Here is a 27,838-nt window from a genome sequence, read left to right as displayed (position 1 = left end):
AAAATCCTTGAAATGACTCAACAAAGTTTCTATTTCTAGATCTGCTACCAAGGATTGCACACGTTATCCTTTTCATTTCTCTCATCCTATCCAAAATACAAATTTATAAAACAGGCGGTGGTCAGCGGTAGGAGGGTAGCAGGAATGGACACAGCACAAGTAAAATGTTCTACTCATAATAATCACCAAGCACACAGTGCCTGTAAATTCTAGAAATTTCCAACTGTCTTGGAAATCCCACTTTTCTCTTAAAAGGAACACATGCGGCCAAAACCTTGGAAGTTCATTGACAAGGATCAGACATGCACTACAACATCTTGGGTATCATTTCTATACACAAAACTTTATTTTGAATAAATCTTTGGTCTGCAAATACTTGGGAGCTAGTTGTTAAAGTAGTGGCCATTAATGTTGCTGACTGGAAGATTCCCAACATATTAACACTGGAACATGAATACTAGAGAAACATTGTATACTGTATTTTTCGCCCCATAGGACGCACCACCCTATAGGACGCACCTAGGTTTTTTTTGGGGGGGAAATAAAAAAAATTATTCCCCCCCCCCCAGGCACGGGGCTGGCGTGGGGGAAGCCCGAGCTTCCCCCAACCCCAGCCCTCAGAACAGCCTATCCGCAAGCCTAGGGAGCCGCGCCGGTCTCCCCAGGCTTGCGGACAGCTGTGCGAAGCCTGGGTGCGCTGAAGAGGCTTCAAAATGCAGGCAGCTCTGCGCAACCCTCCGGAGGGTTGCGCAGAGCTGCGCGGACCCTGGGAGGGCACGCAGCTCTGTGCGACCCTCCGGAGGCCGGCACGGCTTGGCACCAGGCTCCGGGGGGTCACGCAGAGCTGCGCAAACCCCGGGAGGGCAGGCAGCTCTGCACGACCCTTTAGATGCCGGTGCGGCTTGGCGCCGGGCTCCGGAGGGTCGCGCAGAGCTGCGCGGACCCCGGGAGGGCAGGCAGCTCTGCGCGACCTTCCGGAGGCCGGTGCGGCTTGGTGCCGGGCTTCGGAGGGTTGTGCAGAGCTTCCTGAAGCCTGGAGAGCGAGAGCGAAAGCCTGTATTTGCCCCATAGGACACACTCACATTTCCCCTTCATTTTTGGAGGGGGGAAAGTGCGTCCTATAGGGTGAAAAATACGGTACTTCTTTGGTCTTCTCTAGTCACTCACTCACTCATTCATTCATTCATTTGGGGGTACTTTTACTCCTTTTGTATAACCAAATTTCTCAAGGCATCTTGCAGTATATTTAAAATGCAGAAAAATAAATTCCAAACTTGCCAGGAGCCCCTTCCTAAAAGCACATTACCCAAGAAATAGTTCACAGCTTAAATGACATTTAAAAAGGAAATGTAACCACAAGTTACAGTCTATTAACTGCTGCGCTCAGACAAGTACCACATAAATCTAAACATAGCACCCAATTCTACTGTTCTGAATATTCATCCCACATCTGGTCAAGAAGCTGACATCCACATAATGATTGTCTTTTTAATAATTATCTGCTTTCTTGGTAGGTTTTTAAACACAAAGTCATTAAAAATATTTAAGTAAATAGGTGCAAGGAAACAAAAAAATATATATAGTACAAGCTATCTCAAGAATTCATGTTAGCAGTAGTTTTATTAAAAAAAAAACTTACTGAAATCAAAACAAAACAAAATCTTCATACGTAGTACACATAGCCTCCAGAAAAATTCTAGTATGTTCATGGTTGCAAGTCCTCACTCAGGGCTTGGAAGAATGAACTCAGCATCTTAATCTGGATTAAGATTTTCAAAACTGCTATTTCCATCTGCCTCTGAACACTAGTCGCATTGGAAAATGAGATTTGCTTTATTACTGGACCAGAACCTGCTGTACTGCTTATATAAGAAAATGAGCTCAGACATTAGCGACAAATTTACTGTTGTTGTGTTCAGTCTCGGAAGGTGCATTTGGTATTTTACTCTGCATTATTTAAATCCCTTCCCTACCTAGATTCAGTTTTTGCTGCATGAAGTACACACTTTAATTTGTCTATCTGTTAGTGAGCCTTTATTTCATTTTCTTTGCTTGGGGCTGCTTTAATTGCTTTCAACTCTCTTGTTTTCTCAAGGGATTGCCATTTACATACAGCCACCTCCTTAGTGGCCAGGTGTGCCTGTGTCAGGTTTCAAACCAATTACAATGCTAGGTGTATTTAAACAAAGCAACTCCACAATCCTTGAACAGGGTTAGAATACAGCATTCACCAAGACACACAACTAAAGTTCAAATACCTGAAGGCTATGAACCTATCTGCAGCCTTTGCCTGACTAACATAGCAATCCTATGTACAGGAAGCCACTGAAACTTATACCAGTTTCAGTTAAGCCAGTGCAATAATAATTGTGCTCTCTTGTTCCAGAAGCACATATACACACAAATAGCATGTTAGACTTTACTTACAACATATTGGCCAGAAAAGGTAGCCACTACTAAGCAAGGCAGACCACTGATTTCACTCAGTGCTTTGTCCCTTTATTTGAAAACTGACCCACTGAGATTATTTTTAAATCCCAAAGCCATCTCCTTCCTTCCTACCTCCTTTATTAAAACATAGTCGTGCCATCACATGGCAACTATCTGAAAGCTATTTTTGAATGGTAAGGAAGGTTGATTCATTTCAAGTAAGCTGTGAGCTTATCCTTTGATTAAATTCAGAGCTTAATCCACCTAAATCTTGTTAGATCGCAACTAAATCCCTTGACTTATACGCTTATAGGTGTATAACTACACCAACTCGTATTTTGCTGGTATGAAAAAAAAAATCACAGATAATTTTTGTGTCTAAAACCACAGCTGAGAAAGCTATTTGTATATTGGCACAAAGGAGAAAGTGCTGAGCAGACAAACTATTATCACAAACAAAAATTCTAATAAAGGCTGAAATAGGATAAAATATTCAACTTAAGTGCAACAGGGTAAGCTAATATTGATTAGAGCATCTGACTCTGGTTTCTTTTAGAGACCTGCAACTGCAGCTTTCTCCCGATTGGAGTGCAGTGTGTTTGAGGACTAGGATATTTGCAGGGAAACCAAAATGCTTGATTACAAAGCTATTGTACTACCAGCCTTACTGTATGCTTGTGAAACATGGGAACATATAAACCCCATCTCCAACTCCTCGAAAGATTCCATCAACGGAGTCTCTGAAAAAATGCACATATCACCTGGGAAGATAGGTGAACTAATGCCAGTGTACTGGAGGAAGAAAAGGTCATGAATGTCCAAGCAATGATTCTTCAACATAAAGTTTGTTGGACTGGTCATGTTTTTCAGATGCCTGATTATCGTCTTCCAAAGCAACTACTCTATTCTGAAATTAAACATGGAAAGCATAATGCTGGTGGGACAACGAAAGAGGTTTAAAGACTCTCTCAAGGCAAATCTTAAAAAATGTAGCATAAACAACAATTGGGAAACACTGGCCTGTGAGCACTCCAATTAGAGCCTTTACTAAAAGTGTCATGGACTTTGAAGACGCTCAAACTCAGAACAAAAGGGAGAAATGAGCTAGGAGGAAGGCACGTTTGACAAACTCTCAACCTGATCAACTCCTGCCCAGAAACGTATGTCCCTGTGAAAGATGTGTGGTTCCAGAATTGGCCTCCAGTGTCACTTACGGACTCACTGTTAAGACCGTGTTCATGGAAGACAATCTTACTCAGCTAGGAGTGATCACCAAAGAAGACGATAACACAATGTAAGGGAACATGATCAAATTAATTTATTTTGTACATACACATTTTATTCTAAAGTGCCTTGGGAGGTTTATACCAAAGGGTGGCATATAAATATATTAGATAAATTAAATAAACTTTGCAAAATGCTTAAGTTTTATGTTGGTCATATTGTCCCAGACATATTGCAGGAGCTAACAATCTCATTTCACTTTGGTAGCATACAAAATTTATTCTTGCCAGAAGGAGAGGACAGGATCTTCTGACATTACTCTAAACTTGAGACCTAGCAAAATTGAGCAGGGTGAGTCTTAGCTAGGAGAGGGATGGGAACTTGTCACCTATCCAGTAAGCTTCAGGTTTGAGAAAGGAGCAAGAAATCTCTGAGTTTTCCAAGTGCCACTGAGGCTTAAAGCAACATCCAGGAGAGCTCTTCCCATACTTCAATGCTTCTGAACTTAGCCAGGCATTGTGAAGAATCCTCATGATTTATTTCCAAGGCACACAAGAGTGGGAACCACCCTTGAGTCTGTGCTCTTGCCAAATAGAAAGTGTACTTGCCAGGCACAAACTAGCAAGCACATATGTAGATCCTTGCAAGTGTTGGTGAGAAAAGGCTCAGAATGAGGGTGAAGACACTTTTCCTAACTAGATAGCTTTGTCTTTTGCATAGGATGGTCATATGGAACTTCCTCTTGCAAATCAACAGAGCATATTAGCACTTCTACAGCAGTTGACAATTCATTCACTCAAGAATGAAATTTTCATTCATCAGCACCAGGATGAAAACTAGTAGAAAGTAATTTTATCAATGCTAATAAGAGCAGGAACTATCTACCTATTCTCTTCTGGTACAGTGGTACCTTGGCTCTCAAGCATCTCAGAAGCCAAACGGTCTTCTGGAACCAATTATGTTCAAGAACTGAGATACCACTGTACATTCACATATGAGACAAGCAAAGACAACAACATAACATGGGCTTAAGTAGATTTCTATAACTCACATTCTTATGATTTGGAGAGCTTATTGTCACTATTCACTGCCCTCAGTTAAAGTCTTTTCCTGTGTTATATAGACCAGTTTTCCCCCTCTTTGAGTAGCCATTATGCCAAAAATGTTTGTTTCTTTTAACCATGCATGACAGCTGTTTTGTAAGCCAAGTAATCTTTACTACCAGTATGGAATTCACACAAGCATATAACACTTAAACCTAGTCAACAACTAATGGCACACTAAAAAAATATAATTAGTCAATCATGTTGGCTTAGTAAAACTGACAGGAAATACATTGTTTGATATGCTATTTGATATATATATGTGCAGTTTCTGCCATAACTCATCAGATAAGGCTAAAGAACAAATAATAGACGGGATATTAATGCATTGGTTATATATTATTGCAGATAAAACAGATTTTTTTAAAAAATGGTATAAAATGAAGAATATTTTAAAATGGAGGTGGGGAACCTCTTTGGCTCCATGAGCCAGATCCTTGGCAGGATCAGCCTTGTGGATCAAATCTGACATGCGGGCAGAGCAACACACCTCTCACAATCCTTTATGCAAAGTTTTCAGACACCAGGCAGCCAGACACTTGAGAACCTGCAATGTCTTCAAAGCCCCTTCACTGTTTGTAAGCAGTTTAAAGATGGCCTCAGCACTCTTGTGTGAGCCTCCAGAGCATCAAGCAGGGGCTGTCTGAAATCCTTTTGCAAAAGCACTCTTTAAAGCAGCACCCACCCCTCCCTTTAACATTGCATGAGTGGTGTTTAAAGGAGAAGAGGCTGCTTCAAGAGTGTTTTCCTAAGCATTTTAATACAGTCCCTGCATTCAGATGGGAGTGCAGGGATTGTCTTAAAACAATTGGCAAACACACTCTTTGAAGCAGCTGGCCAGCCACACATTGTTTAACCCCTGGCCATAATAAGTTTAAAGTGTCACAAGACACTGCTGTCTTTGCTGCAAGAAAGTTAACACAACTAGCCTTCATAACACAGTTTAACATATATATATATATATATATATACACACTATCAGCTACTCTGGGTTCCTTAAAAATTTTAATCACTTAGTCATTTTCAACAGCAAAGTGATATCAATAATCTCTTATCACCTTGAATGAACCAGACACAGAGGAAAAAGAATGTAGTTGATGACATATACAGTTATGCTTCAAATATTTATTAAGAAAGCAGCAATCTGCAGATAAACTCATTCCCCTCTTCAGGCATATACTAGATGGAAATCTTAAACTAAGATCATCCACTCTAGATGTACAATACATTCTTCAGTTACAAACTGGTGAAACAATCCCATTCTTGTTTGGCTTTTCAAACCAGGACATCTTTAGCAAAGACTTTCCTGCAGAGCAGATGTGCATAACAGATGACAGCACAACAGCACTGCAGGAGGATTTCATTGCTTTCTGCTGCTCTGGAGGCTGCTGCTGTAACAATCTTCTCTGACTCAGCAGCTGAAGGGGATGCTGGGAAGGCAGCGACATAAAAAAGCCGTACATTATTAATGTGGACTCTGGCAGTGGGCCATGAGTCAGAAAAACACTGAGAAACACAGGACTGTGGACAGAGAGGCAGCAAGGCCTTTGCCTAGTTAAGCATTTCACACCATTCTGTTTACATTTCCCATTTGGATTCTGGCTGCACTTCACATTTCTGTCTCAATAATTGGCCAAAGGTGTGGGGGACGTAGTGGAAAAACTTCAGGGGAAAAGAGCACTCAGAACCCTTAAATGGGGACTTCTCCCTTCTTTGTGTGCTTCAGAGGGTCTTTTCACTTCTCTCAGTGCACACCATCTTTACTATGGCTGTGGGACATGAAACCCAATTCCTAAAGCATCCAACAGAGCTTCTTTATCTGAGTAACAGTGAAAACGCATTGTTTCCCACATTCAATATATTGCTGGTCAGGGACTTCTTGTTTATGCTATTTATGCTTAAACTCAAATGTAGCTGGGACACTGAAATTGTGTTTCCCGATATACTACTCTATCTAAAGAATTGCCTTCAGCTCTGGATTTCTCACTAACCTCCCAGTCTTACTTGACAAGCCATTATTACATTTCTGGCTAAAGGAATGTGTTAACGCACACTGAAGTCAGCTTAGAGTTGGTATTTAGTACTTGCATGTTTAGGCCCTGATGGGGGAGTAGGTATGTAGGCAGCTTCCCAGATCGAAAACTACACTTCTAACTTGTTCCTGTCAGGGAAATGTTCTAAAGGTGGTTTCATTGTAGCCTAACTTAGTATTGATTGTTTTTACATCATGAAATCTCCATGGTTCCTGGAATTGGGTTTACAGACATACTTCAAGTAATCTATTATTAGATCCTGCAAACTATTGTGAGTATAACCAAGTTACATATTAGGAGAAGGGGTCTGAAACTGTAACAGTAAGTGCCTTGCCTAAGGCCATAATTAATTTATGGTGACGGTGAAACTTGAACTAGTGATCTTTCCTCTCTTGTTGTAGTGCTATGACTTCCTTGCCCTAAAGATCTTAGTGATTAGCTATTGACATGTACTTAGACTACATTTTATATACCGTTTCAAAGGAAGACTCAGTGTTGGTAATCAACTTCAACGAGGAATGAACAATCAACAGCATGCAAGCCACAGCTTGTGCAACAAGGAGCCAAGGACAGGTGTACTATGATACAGGGCAATTTAACACTGCAAACACCACCTTTGGAATGTATTTATGATGCATTTCTAGAACCATCAGCAGCTTTGTAAATGGTGATGTGGCCCAAAGTCTACAATTGTGCTCCTTACAAGCATGAAACCTTGGCAAAAGGCATTTAAACAGTTTTAGGACCTCTTACATTTGACATCAAGTTTTCATAACACTCACATTAAGTGACTCCGCTTGTCTACAACTTGTTTAGAGAGAGAAAATAAATCAACTAAGTAAATCCTCATGAATTCAGCCCTAGCTTTTTCCACTGAACTTTTCATTGAGAGGCTGTACATCAGTTAAGAAAATTCTTCCAGCTTTGGTCCCTTCTGATGTTAGTGACAACTGGCCAAATCTTCCCCTCTATACATGGTGCCAAGAATTCTGGAATCTAAAAATAGCTATCTAGTGTATACTGAAAGGTGCAACTGGAAACCATCCAAAGCTAAATTACACATATTTTCAAGATGCTGCTGAAGACTCTACACATTTTGGTTTTGGCTCAGTAATCAGCCATTATTTGTGGTCACCACTACCCTTCCCTGAATCCACAGAGCATTCTCTGACCATGTCCCAAACTCTGACATCGCTTTCCTTTTCCCTGCCCTTTTTCTGCCATCTAGTTAAGAAATTAAAGAAACAGATATGTTATCAATTTGCGTGGTTAGATTTTTTAAAAGTTTGACCTAATACTTTAGCTGACTTCTATCTACAGATGTTCAGTTATACTACATGTTCATGTATATACTATGTTATACCATGTTCATGGAACATAATCTTTCTCGGCTATAAGTGATCGCCAAAAAGGACAGTAAATTTTTTCATGCTATATTATTATTTTGTTTTAAGTATGTAAAAAGGCAGACTATAAATGTTCTATAATAAAAAATTAAGTTGTTAGTATCTTGTGTTGTGCTGGACTTTTGGGAACCTTATATTGTTTCTGCCCAGTATGCCAATGTTCAGCACAATGATACTCCTACTAACCTCTCTCCAAGTGCTCTCCCTTTGGGATAGGTTTTGCTTGCACTGTTTTTGACTTTTCTAAAGCACAGAGTGACAATAACTCAAACAGGAGGATCTGGGGTGCAGCTAGGCATCCTGGCTAAGGCAACCCTGGTGAATTTATATTGTACATTTTGCTATCTACTTTTTGAGTGGGTGGGGTGAATAAAGCTTGCCTATACCAAGATGGAAAGTTATGTTTCCATATGGAAATGACAGGTAGATAAGGAATAAGAGGCCATGGAAAGTGGCAGAGAGTTTTCCAAGAGCTAGCCCACTGACTATTGCAGCCCCCCACCCCATTCATACTTTCAACTAGCAAAAGGTAAGGGTAAGGTACCGGTAAATAACAGTCCAGTCAAAGGTGGCTATGGGGTGCGGTGCTCATCTCGCTTCAGGCCAAGGGAGCTGACATTTGTACACAGACAGCTTTCCAGGTCATGTGGCCAGCAACTAACAAATTTTTAACAAACCAACAGCCTGTTCACTATGTGGGCTGAAAGCTTTTTAACTAGACTTTAAATAAACCCACAAAATTAAAAACATGCAAAACATGTTTAGTAGCCTAACAGGCTGTATTTCAATGTTGGCTGAAGTATAAAGGAATCTCACTCTTCCACAGTCAGCATGCAAACACAGGCTACTTGCCTCTCAAGAAGGCTAGTAAAAAAGCCTTATCTCAAGCAGATACCTCCTCTGCCAATCCACTGCAAACTTGCTTGGTTAATATGATGGCCATAGAGAAATGGGATTTCATTCCTCTGCAGCTAAGCTAGCATAGCTAGCACAGCAATTACGTGAACTGACCAGAGGAGGGATAGAGAGATTTGACCCTCCTCCACCTGCTTAGTTGCCTGCAATGAATTCCACATACTTGTGTGCATGGAATTCCTGGTTGCCTATGGCTACCAGGCAAGCTGTTAAACATGGCTGTCTTAAACAAAACATCAAGTCTCATGGGATTCTATTCAAGGTATACTCCATATCTTATTCCCTGCTCGGCAGGATACTGAAGCTTCATTTCATGAGTGAAAGGCAGGAAGGATTTTTTTATATGGACAACTAAAAAGACAATAGTCAAGCCTGGGTTTCCTCTACTTACAAGAGGATATGTTATTTTGCTCTCTGCTATAACTACAGTATCTAAACACTCCAGAGCTCTCTTCTGTTGGGAGTCTGCTGTATAGGGAAGCCTTTAATTGCTCCTGGGGCTGTGCCAGTAAAAAAAGGATCTTGAGTACATTTCTCCAGAGACACCTCGGATGGGAAGATAAATCTAAAGAGAGATGTATAGTATAGCTTTTTCTCAAAAGCAACACCAGTTCCAAGAGGGAGCAATAATAATTGAAAATGATGATTTATCTGATGCACCATTTTATCTGAGATTCAGAACCACCATTTAAAAAAAAATAGTGGCACTAATCATATTTGAAGAACTTAAAATTTGCTTCCCAAACAGAGCGTTGTGGCACAAAACAAGGCAGAATGTCACTTTCCTGACACAAACCCAATTAACACAGTATTGCAAATAAAGACTTCAGTTTCTATTCAATATTAATAATCCCCAAGGTAAACCCACTGAAACTAATGCTGATTTAGTCCTCTTAATTTAAATGAGTCAACTCTAAGTAGAACTTAGTTGGATAAAATCCTAAATTTTCCAGCTTATGAAGGTTTTCAGTAGTCCACCTGCCCACATACCTATCTTGATAACTAGTGGCCTAAAGTAAAGAATAACTGCTTTAGTAAAGCTTCCCTGCTTAGTCGCCTAGAACCAATTAAGCAAGTGACCATTTACAAGCATGAAATGAGCTCAATGAAGTTTCATAACTATTTTTATGAATTGATGGAATTTTTTTATAATAGAAAGGAAAGTGTTACATCACATAGACACCATGCATGCCTTCTTATTCCCTATCTTTTTACCTTTGGTTTCCACAACGTCAAAACTTGCATACATGATGTATGTGTTGGTTGGATAAGCAATTAGCCCTTTATGCAACTCTGAGATTAGTTGAAGTCTCTTGTGTACAAGGAGACAACATCATATGCAACTAAACAAACCTAGCAGGAAACCAGTATTCAGATCCCATTGTAGAAAATGGCTGAAGTAAGAGTTACCAATGCCTTGACATGATTTCCCTTTGCTACTTATGGCTGTACAACAGAGGAACATGTGGAAGAGATGGCCTTTTATGCCACAGCAGCATATTAAGTGGCCAGAAACTCACATCCGGAACTTATGTGTGATTTAATGCTATGACAAAAATGAATTAAGTTCAAGAAAAATTTAAGATGTACCGTACATACTAAGAGATTATGAAAAGCTGTGCTAAAAAGAAAGCTTTCAGAGTTAAACAGCAAGTGGACTTCCTATATGGACTCCGGGATTCAGTGACCTTGGGAAAGAAAGCAGGAAAATGCTGATGGCATCAACTCTGGCAGCATTGTCTATATGAAAAGGAGGAGCAGGAAGTCTGTGTAGAATGAACTGGATGGCCTTATGAACTCATAAGGTGAAAAAAAATGTGATTAAAGATTTTAAAAATGAACTCAGGGAGATAACAAAACATTTTTTGCCATCAACAGGAAGCTGATCTGTCAGAAGCGGATGTAAAGGAAACAGGTATCTTTGGGTTAAGAACATCAATGTGATACAGCTATAGGTGATCAATGCGGTTCTAAGACATATTGTACAAAGTCTTTCAGGACACAAACAATCAGATTGATGTGGAAGGCACTACTCTTGAGTACTGTGTTCCATTTGAAGAATAATTCTAGACTGAGAAGTCTAGTGTTTTGCCTACATAAACCTTTGCTAACCAGGTTAGAAGTATTATCAAAAGTTGCTTTTTTTTTCTTTTCAGGATTGTCAAAGACTTTTGGGAATGCCAAAGAAACACATATAGCTTAGCAACATCATACTTTATCACTTTACACAACTTGACGCATCCCCTGACAACCACTGAACAACTTCCAAATAAAAATCGATTAAAAAACCCAAATTCCTTCTTTCTGAAAAAGGCAACAAGCAAACAGCAGTGTTTGGACTGCTGGAGAAACTCATTCCTTTCTCTTGATATAGTATTTCCACAGGTTACAAAAAATAATTTTATCAGCTTGTTTATCTTTAATATACTGCCTTATTATATTGAAGACTAAACTACATGTTTGCAGGAGACATTGTTTTGTTTTTACTTTAAAGGGAACCAGAGGGGAAGTCAGAATTTAATCACATCACTGGGAGAGGGGACCTCTAAGACTTCCCACCATATCATTTCCCCCCAGTCTAAACCCTTTCCCTCAAAACTGATGTTAGCTTAGCCAGAGGTAGGGAAAAGCACATCATCCTCTGATGCCAATGTCTGGTCAAATTCAGAGCACTTCACAGCTGTTTCAAAAACAGTGTTGAGCGATAAAATCACATATATCCCATGTAACATTTAGTTTGGCTTCAAGTTAGATTTCCAATTCTCTGTTGAAGCTGATAATCAATTTAATATCTTTATATCAGGGTGGCCAGCTTTTCATACCAAGTCGACTGCAAGAGTACTTTGACACAGAACTTGCAGGCTGCCCACTGCCTTGTCACATGAGGCGAGAGGGAGTGAACAAGGTCAACATCTGATGCCGCCCCCCATCCTCATGCTACTTTCTGAAAGCAGGGTCAGCGGGCTTCGGAAAGGAGGCATGAAGCTTTGGCAGGGTCCTAGAACCCTCCCACCTCCTCCCCAAAGCTGGGGGGAAATGGTAACTAGGCTTTGGGAAGGAAGGCAGAGGACTCTGGGACCCTATCAGAGCACTCACACCTCCTTCCCAAAGCCCAATGCCTTGCTTACCCAGCTTTGGGAAGGTGGTGCAAGGACTGAGGGGGCATCAAATGGTGCTGAGTGCCACCAAAAAGGCATCGCAGGTTGCATGTGGTCCTTGAGCCATACGGTGTTTACATGTTGAATTACCTCCCAAGGAGAAAGGTACCTCAAATTACAAATGAATTTCAGACTCTCATTTCCCATTTCAACCTCAGTTTCACAGTGTGTCGGATTCATATAATCTGTCTCTATTGCTTTAACTGATGGATCCAAGGTGGTCTTTAAACATTATTAATGCCTTAAACAATGTTTGAAATCCCCTGGGCACCCGTTGCAGAACAAACATACAAAGTTCCAGTTCGGGGGGGGGGGGACCCACACAAGTTGTGTGATTTTGCAAAGAATGAAAAGCATAAAACATTAACTGTAACTGGCCTAATGAATGCAATATATTCTTAATGTAATAAATTGTTTGGGTGCAAGGGACTAGACTTTCTTCATTTTTTAATATAAATTTCCGAACACCTTTACTACCACTGCTCCAACATGTTTGACCACATTCATGGAAGACAATCTTACTCGGCTATAAGAAGAAAGAAGATATGAACCACATTCAATATTATCATCAAAATGGCCACCATTCAGCAGCAAGGAAGAAAATCACTGTTAACAAGCAAACTGGCAGTGACAGGTTGAAATAGCACCAAGGATGTATAAAATTGATCCATTATATCAGGTCGTGTCAAAACTGAAGGTTTGACGTGATAGCTCAATCTCATATTTTCCAAAGAATATTTACAAGCCTTGCATTTTCAAGAGATGTTTTCACCACTGTCTCATTTAAATCTGATCAGAACAGACTGAACTGACAGAGCACACTTAAAAATTACCACTGCAAGGAATCCAAGCAAGACTTAAAGGACCACGTGTTCAGAAAACTGAATGTACAGTTGCACCCATCAAGATCTGTATGCATAAAAAGCAGTGACTGGTTACTTATTGCTCTAGTTGCATATAATATAACGGCACACAAACCATATTAAAATGCCCCATTGCATAGATTTTGGTGAGATTCCAAACACAGTTCTCCATTCAATACTATCATTTTTAAGGGCTTTGTTAACTATAGAAATGGCATTCTCTGTGGCACTTCCTACGTTATGGAGCTCCCTACGTTATGGAACTCCCTCTCCACAGAGGTGTGGCACACCTCTTTATAACAGCTTTTCATACCTGAGATGCATACGTTTAGGACCCATTTTACTTCCATAAATGAAAAGTTGTTATAAACTGTTTTTGATATTGTGTTTTAATTGTTGTAACTTGCTCTGGAACCTTAGGGTGAAGGGCAGGTAATATATTGTAATATTGACGCTGTGCGGCAATTAATGCATTGCAGGGGGGTGGACATGACCTTCAGGATCCCTTCAAACTCAATAATTCAATGATTCTATGGGTCAAACTGAAATAAGAGATAAACATATCCAGTATAAAAAAGATTCACACGCATGCAAGGCTTTATTGCACTCTGAGATCCTTGCTTGATTTGTTTTCAATCAGGATTAATATCCAAATGTTCAAGCAGTTACATCTTGATTAGCCTCATAGAAGCCAATAGGCTGCCTGATCTATACAGCTCATAGATCAGGCCACCTATTCAGATAACATGGAAGGGGGAATCATAGAATCATAGAATTGAAGAGTTGGAAGGGACCAGAAGGGTCATCTAGTCCAACCCTCTGCAATGCAGAAATCCTGCCCACAGCTATCCCTGGTTGGGCTTAAACCACCAATCTTCTGGTTAACAGCCAGACACAATGACCCATTGCACCACCTGAAGGGGAAGAAATGTCTCAGGATATAAGTCAAATTCAGAACAACAGAAGAAAGGAAATAGCACATGCAACTTCTAGATATGGCCTCTCTCTGTATTTAAATGATGCAAATAGCTCCACCTGTTAAAATGTCAAAGCTGTTACTGGACATGCATAGTATCCAGATGGCTTTTCCAGCAGCAGCAAAAGGCTTTTTTTTAAGAGAGAGATGCATGTTTACCAGTCTCTCATATATAGAATAAGCAAACAAACCTCTTTCATAAAAGAGGACCTGTCCAACTTCTGTGTTGCTGACACTAGCACTACTCCTAGCAACAAACTATTCTGATCACTACAATACTTGTTTGCACCCAAAGAGGAGGCAAACACAGCGTGTTGTTTATTAAGTGTTACTGTAATGAAAACATGTTGCATGGTTTGGTGATCTTCTATCAAACTTTGCTTAGTAGCAGAAAAGGCGAACTATTCCCTCAACCTTATGAATACCACCAGAGCCACTCCTTTCGTACAGAGACTAATCTGGAAGCAAAGCTCTAAACAGAATGACATGTTATCGCTGCCCCATTGCTTTGAGCAATAAACCCATTAAAGCTGAGGAGTTATAGAGCCAAGCAATATTCCATTTAAAGACTGACCCTACGATTTGCAGATCATGCACTATTCAGCAGCCAAGAATACAAAGTCCAGTCAGCAACAATATACAAGGTCACTTCCACCATGTGGAAGGGGTGTGTATTAGGGGATTGATCACCTTCATTCAAACTTGAATGCTCTACACTTGGGATTTTAAGGAAAATTGACATGGTAAAATAAAGGCCATATAGTAAACTGCATTTTTAACCACTGCAATATGGATCCACTGTATTGAAGATATGAAGTATAAAACTAACTATTTGTTAAATTTGGTAGCATAATGAGGCACAGGCAGAAAGAAAATTGGGATCTACTTGTAGATCTAAATGTTTTGCTGGAGATCAACAAGGACTTCAATTTCCAATTGTTTTCCAATAGTACATTGCATTTTATGCCGAGGTGCCTTTGAAGATGGAAATGATAGCTAGTACAGCCTTCAGCAGCCGGACTGCTGACTGGGAACAGGAGGGCTAATTTTACAAGACCAATCTTGGCCTGAAAGCATCAGCTTCTGATTTCATTCGGAAGCTGTGCCTTGGTTTCCGAATGTTTCAGAAGTCGAACGGACTTCCAGAATGCATTCTGTTTGAAAACCAAGGTACGACTGTAATTTTCTGCCTCAATTCAAGGTGCTGGCTTTTACTCATTTATACAGCTCCAGACCACAATACCATAGGGATCTCCTCTCCCTACAATGTCAAGGGTGTCCAAACCTTTTTCAAAGAGGGCCAGATTTGATGAAGTGAACATGCAAGAGGGCCACCCAAAGTTGATTAGCCTTTTTTTAGGACTTTACCCCAAGACATATACTGCCATGGGGGCCAGCTAGCAGGCCGGATTAGGCCCCCAAGACAGACTTTGGATATGACTGCCCTACATGGACCTACCTAGACCCTGAAATTGTCAATTTAGGCTCTTCTTTGTGTGCCCCCTTAGATGGGTGTTGAAAATGGCAACCTAAGCACAGGCTTTTCAGTGGTGCCTCCCCAATTGTGGAATATTCTCCCCAAAGAGATTTGCTTGGCACCCTCATTATCAACTTCGAGGTGCCAGGCAAGGATGTCCCTGTTCTTCCACACATTTGGCTCTTAATTGGGGTTATACAGTATGATGATACCCAAGCCTATATTGGTGTTCATCATCCTTTTTATGTTATTGCAGGATAAGCACTTTTAGTCTTATCTCCTTTTAACTTTTGATATTTTTAAATTTTTGTATAATGCATGGGTTTTGAATTACAAGTTGCTATGAGACATTTTATGTATAAGTGATGAATAAATGTTATTAATAATAATAGGTTTGTCTTAAAATGAGGAAGGCCTAACTATCCATATTTCTTGATCCGATCCAAGAAGGATCCCCTCCTCACAGGCAAGAAGCTAGTCCAAAAACACTGCAAGAAACACACAGCTCAGAAAGATCTTATATTTATAGATCTGCCTATCACTCACTACCCGAGTAAAATATACAAAAGTCTGCAGCCAGTTTGCATAATGTACAAAGATACAATTTGCATGAATATGACATCAGGTCATGATTACAGATACATTTTCATGCATTCTGTAGCTGCATACATATGTATTTCCATTTTTTAAAACCCATTATTCTTCATAGAGATAAGAATGAGCCCCAGATTTTTTTCTTATGATAAGCTGCAGCCCAAGCTTTTGAAGAGCTGACTCTTTTCAAATTGTGGGATAGAACCCTGCTGGGAAACAGCACCGGAGTCAACTAGTGAAAGACAATTATTCATATGTCCCTGTAAGTCAGGAAATGAAAACAGCAGCAGTGTTATATGGCTCAAGTGGTGAAAAATTAGCTGCACTTTCTTACAAATGTGAAATGTGTAAACCAGTCCATCTGGCATTTCCCATGTTCATGCAAAATGGTCACCATGCATACAGGCTGGCCTGGTAGCTGTTCACCATTTCCTGAAACAGACACAGGCAGCCACCCTGCTGCCTGTATGTAGAATGCAGGAGCTGTTGTAGCCTACAGGATTCAAGGTGTGCTTCTGAATGGGTGCAGGAGGGACAACTCCGTCATGTAAACATGCATTCAGCACACCCTAGACCCATTAAGTCAACCCCACCCAACTGAGGCAAGGGTCAAGAGAGCAAGAATCTGGTTACATCATTTTGGGAGTGCTATCCGTATCACAAGGCCGCATGAATTGTAATTTATCCCACTGGGGAGGAGCTGCATTGGAAACTTCAACTGGAGTTGCCACAACAGTGTTATCTAAGCCTAAGGCACTACAAAGCGGAATGACTTTATCCCCAAAGTGCCATGCCAGGTATTCCATTGGGAATCTAAATAAATGTGATAAGAAAAGGAAGATGTGGTCCATGTGAAAAACTTTTTCTAATTCACTTAGTAAGATTTTCTGACAACCAGAAAATTTAAAGAATATTGTCAAACAATGACCAGCATGTAAAAAAACCTGCAGCTTAGCAGCTACTGCGCATGCGCAAGTAGCGAAACCCAGAAGTAACCCTTTCAGGTACTTCCGGGTTGCCACGGGACGCAACCTGAAAAAATGTAACATGAAGCAAACATAACAGGAGGTATGACTGTATATGAAATAGATGTAGCCCTTATGTACTGCCAATACCGCCTGAGTACAGAAACCAGGCTTGGCTTTAGACTGAGAGAAAGACAAGGGAACAATGGAACAAGTTTGTTCTCTTAAGATAAATTTTAACTAGTCCAAACTTTGGTAGAAAATTAGTGTATACAACTGACAACTGTTTGTCTAGTGAGACCCTGAGAAGTATACCTGTTAGGAGCTAATGTTTATAACAGTGTGCTTTGTAGCCTACTAAGACTATGATATTTCTCAAAGCCAGCCAATGGTTTCCTAACTACAAGTGAGTTCTCTCTCTTTCTGAAATCTAGGTATCAAGCTAGGAAAATAGTTTGCACATTCCCAGTCAGCAATTGCATGAACTGTATTCAGTTCACATTAACACAGTTCAAGGAGGATTGCAAGCTTGAAATAATTTGTAAGAAAGGATTAGGGTCCAAGAGAAAACCCAGCTAATTAGGCCAATCCCCAGCTTGAAGACAAGACCCTCTTCCCTGATCCACTAAATGATCACAAGTGGGAGGCGGGGGCGGGGGGGAGTCTGGTGCTTTTTATTTATTTTCAATATTTCACAAAGTTGTTAGAGCTTGCAGAATGAGACTAAAGTAAAACATGCACTGGGTAATAAAAACATGATGGAGCTTTTAAAAAACAAACATGAAGTGCAGGATAGAAAATAATTTTTTTAAAAAAATCTATTGCCTTTAGAAGGCATGGGGAAATAATTTGACCACCTAGGGCACAAGTACATTGAAAGTAGGCACTGTGAGCTCCCTATGGAGGTCACTCAGTTCTGGGGTGCCAAAACTGAAAAGGTCTTTTTACTCATAACCACCTGTACCTAACCTGGCAGGAACACACAAAGAAGGGCACCCACTTACTTACTCAAAGGAGCCCAGGGCAGCAAACAAGCAATAAAACAATTTTAAAAACATATTTAAGACATCTAAAAAATGTATATATAAAAAAGAAAATTCATTGTTAAGTGGGTACATATGAAGAAAGTAGTTATTGGTTGTAATTTAACCTACTTTTCATCCATTTGGATGGGTGATAAAATAGTTCCTTAAAGATGCATCTGTCACACAAAAATTACTAACAAAAGATCATATGAAAGCAATTTACAATCATAAACAAATTCAGTGCAGCAATAACAACATACCAATGGCTGCACTCTAAAAATATATTTAACTCCCAAAAGTTTGAAGGAGAGAGCAACATTTGGCACCAGAAACCTGCCAATGTAGGGGACAAATGCATTTCTTTTGGGCAGGAATTCCACAACCAGGGTACTACTACAGTGGTACCTCGGGTTACAGATGCTTCAGGTTACAAACACTTCAGGTTACAGACTCCGCTAACCCAAAATAGTACCTCAGGTTAAGAACTTTGCTTCAGGATGAGAACAGAAATGGCGCTGCGGCAGCAGCGGGAGGCCCCATTAGCTAAAGTGGTACCTCAGGTTAAGAACAGTTTCAGGTTAAGAACGGACCTCCAGAACGAATTAAGTTCTCAACCTGAGGTACCACTGTACAGAGAACTCGCTGTTCCAAATTACTGCCAGTGTGCTACACTAATTAACTGGACTATGAGAAGGGCTTCCCCCGCAGCTCTCAAGGTTTGGGTTGGCATTTTTCAATAACATTTTAAGCTACCCTGAACATAGGAAACGACCTTAAACAATTGGTCTATCTAGCCCAATGCTGTCTACTCCTTGCCCAATACTGTCTTGCGCTGCCTGCTCTTAAGGATCTCAGTCGCAAGTCATTCTCATTAAAAGAAGAATTTGTGCTCTACCAAGTTGCTAAGCACAGTACACCATTAAACCTATAAATACAAACCTGCTTTGCAGAAAATGCAGACATGCAAGCCACAATATATGGTTCATGGGCAGCATTTGGCTTGCAATTCATACATTGTATAGTCCTGCTTTAAGCACATCATATTCTATTTAATGGGGGAGAATCCCCTTCAGCTCCCTTCAAGCTCCAATTCTAGATGTAAACTTTGGAAAACACATGATGTGAGTTAGCTATTAAACCTAGTTCTTTTGCCATCATGAATTATTTTGCTTATCCATTTCAGGACTCTGAAATGTCTACTGCAGCACTAATTCCAGAGTGTAACCATATTACTCTATTGCCGTAAGAACAACATTTTGTGGTCTTTTAAAAACAAGCTTACAGACTCCATGTATCACATTTTGTTTGTGACCGTGGAAATATTCCTGTGATATATTTCCCCTACTAGAACTGACTTTGCCTCAAAGTACATAGCCTGAGGAAGCCAAAGCTCACTGCCAGCAGCAGCATCAATATTGAGAATTATATTAAGAAAAGCAAGTCAAAACTTTTAATGAATAGGAGTGTCTCTAAGGACAACACATCTAAAATAAAACCATGGGACAGAGAATTGAACTATCTTATGATACTGTAGGAAAATGTAGTTACTATGAAAGGAATTGCTTTTCCATATATGTAACAGATAAGTCTATAATTTAGACACCATTGATAGTCAACCCAAATTAGCATTCAGCACTGCCCCAACCCTCTCCCTAGAAAATGTTGATGTCTTCAGTGGAGAGCTTCCAAGGACCTGTGCAGCTATGGGTAGGATATCCACCTACAATCTGAGTTGATTGGGGGACATATTGCCTTCCCAGACCCTCTGAGACTATGTCTGAGGTAAACAAAATTACCCCATTCTTCTTCACACTCATGAGAATGGTAGGTGATCTCACTAATGCACTCAACAGTGGCAAGTTGGTGAATTCAATAGTGTGGACTGTTGAACACATCTCACATTACATTTTTGAAGCTATAAGAACAAGATTAATAGCCCAGTCCTATGTATGCTTTTCCAAAAGTGCCAGTGTATTCAATGTTTACTCCCAAATGCAAATATGTACTAAAAGAATAATGCATACAGGACTTGATGTTCATTTAGCACAATCTGTGAGGCAATGCTCACAATCAAGTCTTCCTGGTGTTGCCTCTCTGGGATAAGATTGCCGTTACCACATAATAAAGACTTTTCAGTGTTGGTACTATGCTTACAGAATGTCTTACCATCTGAGATCTACACCAGGGACCTTTTAAAAGTGCCAATATATTCTTTTAAATAGATATAGTTAGGCAGGTGTGTTGTTGTTAAAAGTGTTGGTTTTATAGCAGATATTAGACTGTTTGGTTATTTCCTTTGCCAAATATGACTATTATGAAGTGTTTATTATTAGATTGCTGTAAAAAATGTGTTTTTTATTTTAAAAAACTAATTATTTTCAGTGCACATTAATAAAAAACAATTTCCTGATAGTTACGCAAACTGATAACTTACATGGCCTATGCAAACCGGGAAGAAAAATCACAACCTTGCTAAATTGAACTGCTTGCCATCAAGTTTCAGTGGCTCTAACATTTTACTGAGTGGAAGGTACAGTGATTCAGATTGTTTTCAAACTACTCTTAACAAGCAATAAATTCATTCTTAGGTTTCTGCAACTGCAGTATCACTAGTTTACTTAAAGTAACCAATGACTAATGCATTCAGTATCAATTGACATTTAAGCTAGCTACTCTGTGTGACATTAAACTGGCAGATATGCCTGCCATCTCCGCTATAGGTGAAGCTATATCCTAACTGTTGCTGGCCAGGGGTTGGGGTTGTAGGACTGTGGGAGGCAGTGTTGACCATTTTTTTGCCTTTCCAATGCCTTCAATTGGGTGATTAATTTATGTTGGCATTTTTGGTGAAGCGCTTGGGACCAGAGAATGAATTTAGGACGACATGTAACTTTGTTTATCCCTCTCCTCACCTGTAACATGCCCATTCCCCACTCTTTACACCAGCATAACTTTTGACAGAGGGTTTCTCCTCATGGTAAGTATGCCAGGACAAGTTATTTATGTTGCTGAATAGGGGCAAGAGAGCAAGGGGGAGAGAAGTGCCACATCCTAACATCTCCCAGCTAGCAAATCTGAGGGTTAGGATTGCACCACACTACTGAAGCCTTTAGGTTCAAAAAGCTAGGTTTATTACATTGTTTTAAGGGTCAGGTGCCTCATTGTACAATAAATGAATATTACATGTTACAAATGACAGGCTTCATACTGCAGGGAAGGTACCGAAATCAGTATTCAATCACATTAGAAATTAAATATTACTAAAGTTTGCACCCAACATTATAAGGGGGACATAAACCTGCAAATTCCTTGGAAAGCACTACAGTAATAAAGAAATGTTTTTAAAGAATTTGATCATGAGGTAGAAGCCATTTCTTCTCTATGTGTCCAGATATGTCATATCAGAATACTAACATAAGGATTTCTAGGCTGTTACTGCCTTGAGGTAACTGTTTATTTACATCTGTATTTCCCAAACTTCTGAGTTCACTGACCCATTTATGAGCATATAAAATTGCCATTGACCCCAACCAAAAATCTTAACAATATAAATGAAATCAGGTCAAGAAATATCAGTAAGCAAACACCTTTTAATCAATCACCACTATTAGGAAGCATAAAATGTACAATATAAGGAATATTATTATAATCTGGAACCACCTTATTAAATGCTGAGACTCCTCACTGGCAAGGGAAGGGCACTCTGTATATATTCCCATGCCCTTTACTTCTGAAGCTCATAGTTCCTAACTATTTTTTTCAAACTATGTTGTGAATTTCTTTGCAACCCAAAGAGCCTTTTTCAGCCCCTAGATCTTTGTTCATCCCCTGCACAGTACCATCAACCACTTTGGGAAACACCAATTTAGACGGGTCAGATCATGGTATCTAACTGAAATAATACCAAAATTCTGTCCTAAAGCTTGTATACAGGAACATTCACATACTCAGCGAACCATTTCTGTGATATAAAAGAAATTGCTATTTAGCATTAAATGAATACATTCTTACTGCAAAACCATCCAAAGTATCCCTCAAATTTCCTAATTGTATGTAAATTCAAACACAGCCAAGACCTAAATAAATACTGTTATTCTCAAGAGGAATGATCTGTTCCCAAACTCCATTAGACAGTAACAGTAGCAATGTGGCAGGTGATCGAAAGTATAATAAAACTTTGTTTCACTCTCACCAGACATAAAAAGACCACAAACATGACAGCACAGAAAGTAAAATCTGCAAGGAGATAGCAATTAGATGAACTGCAGTAATTTTTGCTTAAGTGAACAGAAAAATGTCCCTTATAATAGATGTTTAATAATAGGTATTTAACAATCAGCAGAATATGAGCTTAACTACATAAACAGCAGTACCTTATGGTATTTAGGAGCGAGGCAACCAACATCACTAATTATTCATTCAATGCTTTTTACTATCACCACCAAGCATTTGAACCTCCTGCCAAATCTCTACCTGGAAGGCCCAACCTGCAAGTTTTACCTATGCTTTTTAACATATCCATTTGGGAATTACTCAGGTGGAGGTCCTAACCAACCAGACCAATTCCCTCCATTATGCCCTTTTTAAAAGAGGCACCAATGTCTAGATTACAGGAGGAAAGGAAGAGGAAATCTACACTCAATCACTCTTCACAACCTCCCATGAATATATACCTAACATCTTCCTTCTGTTTGTATGTAGAAGGGGAGAGGATAAAATGGTGAATTAGTCAAGGTCAGGATACAAAGGGGGGGGCGGAGGGAGGGAGAGAGAGAACACAGATGAAGGAAGAGATAATTCATAGCCAGGAGGGAGGAACTGGTGTCAAAAGACTATTCTTAAAGCACACACAGGGATATATCGAACCCCCATATTAACTATAAGCCCCCAAAAATAATACTTGCAAGAGTGTCGGTGCCTACCAAAACGCACGGACTTTATGTTTTATAAAGAGGAATAACACTGTGGACATGCTGCAATATAGATCCACACCAGAGACACGCTACAACAACGCAAAGTATACCTCAACCACCCCCACCCCCGCTTTCCTATGCGGGCGCAAAGGAGAGGGAATGAATGCCTCGGATTCTTAGAACGGAACCGGGGAGGGCGAGAGCGGGAAAAGCGGGCGGCGAGGTGTACTGGAGACGGAGGAAACTAGCCAGGCCCAAGCCAGGCCGGGGGGGGTCAGTGTGTGTATGTGTGTTTATAGAGGTGGGTTAGGGGTATCCTCTCGAAGTTTCTGTATTTGCATATAATATTGTGGGGTGGGGCCGAAGGCTACGAAAATGTGCTGTTTTACACACAAATCTCAAGGCACACACCTTTGGAGGGGAGGGGGCGAGATATTGCTGTGGGGGCGGGGGGGGGATGCCTGAGATCCCGCCCCAAGGCTGCGGCAGTCGAGACCACGCAGCTTGTCAGCCGGGCCTGAGCAGCATTGGGGGGGGGGGGCTGTTCGCTCCACATCACCGGCAGCAGCAGCACCCCTAAACATCCGGCTCGCCCCCTCCCCTTTCCCGACCGTTAGGAGGGAAGTGGTTGTGGGAGGGGGGGAGAACCCTCCTCGCCTTTCCTCAAAAAAATAAACACCCATCCGCTCAGGCGAGGGGGGGGGATGAAGAGGCGACCCCCCCCCCACAATGCTTCTCCTCACAGGAAGGAGGCAGGGGAGGCTCTCCATCTTGGGGCTCCCCCCTCCCCACATATATGAAGCAGTCGTCACCCCATTTTATGCCCCCCCTCCACACACGGTCACTTTCAGGTCCTGAGGCGACTGGCCCTCGAGAACGCGCCCGCGCGCGCTCCACCCCCCCCCCCCCCACCACCCTAGGTTTCCCTCACGGATTCTCCCGCCGGGCTTCGCCCTTCTCCTCACCGATGCCGGGCGCCACATAGACGAAGTAGAGGAAGGAAGAGGAGAGCGAGAAGAAGAAGAGGGCGGCCAGCAGCGAGCGCCGAGGGAGCCTCCAGGGCCTCCGAGGGCTCCGCTGCCACCGCATGGTCCGGCCCCGCCGCGCCCCCGCCGCCGTTCGCGGGAGGAGGAGGAGGAGGGCAGCCCGGCTGAGGAGGAGCGGGAGGGCTGAGGCAGGCGGCGGCGCACTGAGGCTGCTCCTGCTGCTGCTGGCTGTGGAGCGGCGGCGGCGGCGGCGGCTCCTCCTCCCTTTCCCTCAGTCGCCTCTCTCTCGCTCCGTGCGCGCCTCTCCTCGGCTCCGACGCCGCCGCCGCATGAATGAAGAGCCGGCCTCCGAGGGCGCCTCATAAACACCCTCCTTTCCCGCCCCCCCTCTTTTCCCTCCCCCGCTTCCTCCTCTTTCTTGTCCTCCTCCCTCGCCTCCCCTTTTCTCCTCCTCTGTGGTCGCGGCCGAGGCTGGAGCCGGCGGCGGAGAGAGGCTGTAGGGGGCGGGGAGTGGGAGGCGCCAGCGGGAGGCGGAGCCAGGCCCTCACCGAGAGCGCCTCACCTCACGGCCCAAAACGGAGGAGCCCGGAGGCGGAGGCGGAGGCGTCGCCCCTATCTCGCTCTCCCTTCGCCCAAGCTGAGCCCTGGTGTTACACCGGTAGCTTTGGACCTCCCTCAGACATTTTTCTTTCTTCCCTCAAAATCAAATTTAATTATACAATCTATTAAGGTACAACCTTTCACAAGCGTCGTCGTTGTTGTTTTTTAATTAAAAAATGGCATCAGGTATACACGCCACCCATGCATTTAAAAACGAAAACAAAAAACAACAACTATGCTTGCAACAGGTTGTTTACCTATTAACTATCATCTTCCTTTTCATTATTCCTCCACTGCGTTTAATACAGTACTGGACACGTCAAGGGCAAACACATAGGTTGACGTAAAAAAAAAAAAATCTGCACTTAAGACGTATGCCTTGCTGCCTTACTCAATATATTGTTATATTTTTAATTTATTCGTTACATTTGTATACCACGCTTCGTCTTAAAGATCTCGGGGCAGTTCGCAGCATCAAGGTATATAATAGAAACAAAATACATAAAACACACACACACGTTTTGATTACGTTTATCATGTGTTTTGTGCTTTTTATATTGTACCTACGGGTATTGGGTGGCATACAAATAAATAAATGCAAAAGCAGGGCTCCTCTGGCGAGGTTGGCCCTTCATCCCAGTGACACACAAAGTGTATGATGTGTGTGATGCCCTGAACGGGCAATGTCTAGGTGGAGAATTGTTTGAAACATCGTGTTCCCAGACGTCACTCTGCTTTGAGCTGTTTTCTTTAAAGAGACTTCAGTCCGAACATCAGCATCCTGGTCCAGGGATAAGAGTTCCTAGTCAGCCTCCTCGGTCTCTGCTAAGTAGTCTGAATGTAGGAGGAACTTGGCGCCCTTTAGTCAAGTTGCCTCAGCAAGCTGAGATGCTGGAATGGAGCGTGTTGCTTGGTCGCTGGATTTTGGTTGGGAGGAACATATTGCCATGATGCATGTTCCAGCTGCGTTGGCCTTCTAATACGCTCCACCCTGTTGCTCACATACACATAGAACCTTGTTTTCTCATTGTGTATGACCTTTCTGTCTGTGTAAAAGGTCACACTCTCAAATTGGAGGCCCAATTCCTTTTCTATCAACTCTGACAGTTCTACTGCCAGCATGGCGCCACACAGCTCAAGCCTTGGCATGAAGTGTCCTTGGAGTGGTGACAGCTTGGCTTTTCCCAAGACGAAACCCAAGTTGAGGCAATCTTCAGCAGGTTGATGGCCTCATCTGGAGTGAGTACAGACTTCAGTCCGTCATCCATGTAAAAGTCTCTTTCAATAAATTGGTGCACATCTTATCTAAACTTCTCTTCTACAATCTTTGCAGTTTGGTACGGTCCATAGTTTGCAATAGCAGGGGATGGTCCATTTCATGCAGTATTCCTGGATGTCTGCTTGTCACTGTACCATAAGAAGCACAGATAGTTACGGTGGTCTTCTCTCATGAGAAAGAAGTAGAACATTTGTTGGATGTCAACCATGACAGCTATGCCTTCCTTTCTGAAGTGGAGGAGACCTCTGACCAGCCTGTTGGTCACGTCCGGGCCGATGAGGAAAGCCTTGTTCAGTAAGAAGCCCTGGAACTGGGCGCTGGAGTCGATCACTACTCTGATCTGCCCAGGTTTCTGTGGACGGTACACACCAAAGAATGGGAGGTACAGAATTCTTCACAGTGGTGAAGGGTTCTGCATGTACGTTCGCTAACATCTTGTCCATGAAATCGACAAAATGGCTTTTCATCCCTTTTCCCTTGCCTCATGTGCATGTACTACCACTCAGTAATGTTTTTAGAGTCTCCGTCAAATTCCAGCATTTAACAGTTATATCTGACTTGGTTCTTCATAACTTAATCAGGAAATACTGCTGAAATTTGTACAGACCCAAATTTGTGAAAGTAACATAGATCTTTTTACCATAATGATTTAAATATCTTGTCTCACAGTGAGGCATTGGATATATACCGTAGATATGTGAAGAAAGCTTGACTTGTTGTTGTTTTTTTAAATAAGTTGGCCTCTCTTTGTTTATCACTGCTAACTGTCCTGGTATCCGAATCTTTCAGTGGCTCGTTCTGTGTTCTTGTTTATATGGAGTTGTGTCTAAATTTTTTACGGAGTTGAAAGGGGTGGGCGCCACTCAAGAAGGTTCCCTGTAACCTCACTTCTCGCAATGAGGGAACCACCAGAAGGCCCTCGGTGCTGGACCTTAGTGTCTAGGCTGAACGATGGGGGTGGAGATGCTCCTTCAGGTATACAGGACCGAGGCCATTTAGGGCTTTAAAGGTCAGCACCAACACTTTGAATTTTACTCGGAAATCACAATTTAAAATGACAAAGAGAAAAAATAAAAGCAATTTAAAAACAAAAACAGAGCCCTCCCTGCCCAGCAGCCGTAGAAGCACTCCTATATGGAGCCTGTCAGGCCCCGCCCCAAGCCAGGTGGAGAGAAGCAGGGCAGGGCCCTTCAGGCTCCCAGCAGGTCAGTCCTGGCTCTGGACACCAGCGCACATATTGAGAGTGAACTGTATCTGTTTCCCACCCAAGCTGAAGAGGTCAGAGAACTCTGGTCTAGCCAGGGTTCGGTTGCTTTGCCCATCCAATACAACATACATCTTCACAGCCTGCTCCGGATGCCCTGCAATGAAAACCTTGGCCAGGCTTACCTGATTGCAAGACCGGCCACCGTTTTCCACACCACAAACCTGAGTGCAGCGGACACCCACCTCTGTCCTGGCTCATTCGCAGCTGGTTTTGGCATCCTTTCCACTGCCGCTGGAGCTGCTTCAGCTGAAGAACCTGAAGAGTGTGCCGGAGGAGAGCTATTTGGGTGTAAGTCAGTTGGGTGCTTCTCCCTGCTACATTCACGACACCTGACCTTGGTCAGACGGTCCTTTGCCATGTGGTCCTTGGTCCTTTAGCAAGGCTTACCGCTCTCCCAGTAGCTCCTCCCTGAACTCTCTGCATTTGTTCAAAGGGTGTGGTTTCTTGTGCAATGGACAGGCTGACTCCGTCGACTTCTCCATCTTGGGCTTGCTGGCATCGTCTAACACGTCTGTCTTCGTCACTGAAAGCACTACTTTGGGTGTGATGTCCCTAGTGGATTTATTCTCTTTGTAAGAATCTCCATAGAGGGACGCGGGTGGCGCTGTGGGTTAAACCACAGAG

The 27,838-nt window shown here is 41.9% G+C and overlaps 1 protein-coding gene across 2 annotated transcripts in view; it reads right to left on the bottom strand.

Moving 5' to 3' along the window:
- Positions 1 to 27,633, bottom strand: part of B4GALT5 (beta-1,4-galactosyltransferase 5) — a 51,897-nt gene extending 24,264 nt beyond the window's left edge. Inside the window, exon 1 of one of the 2 annotated variants that reach the window (XM_083447044.1) lies at positions 27,397 to 27,633. In XM_083447044.1, coding sequence (XP_083303170.1) covers positions 27,397 to 27,412 — 16 coding nt within the window. In that variant the 5' untranslated portion in view covers positions 27,413 to 27,633. Of the gene's footprint in view, positions 1 to 24,047; positions 24,576 to 27,396 lie in introns of those variants that run through there. The other variant, XM_083447043.1, reaches the window with a different exon arrangement.
- Between the last annotated feature and the right edge of the window lie 205 nt (positions 27,634 to 27,838).

Source organism: Podarcis tiliguerta (genome assembly GCF_965153285.1).
Source record: "Podarcis tiliguerta genome assembly, chromosome: 6".
NCBI classification, from domain to species: domain Eukaryota; kingdom Metazoa; phylum Chordata; class Lepidosauria; order Squamata; family Lacertidae; genus Podarcis; species Podarcis tiliguerta.
This window is presented reverse-complemented; position numbering and strand designations above follow the sequence as displayed.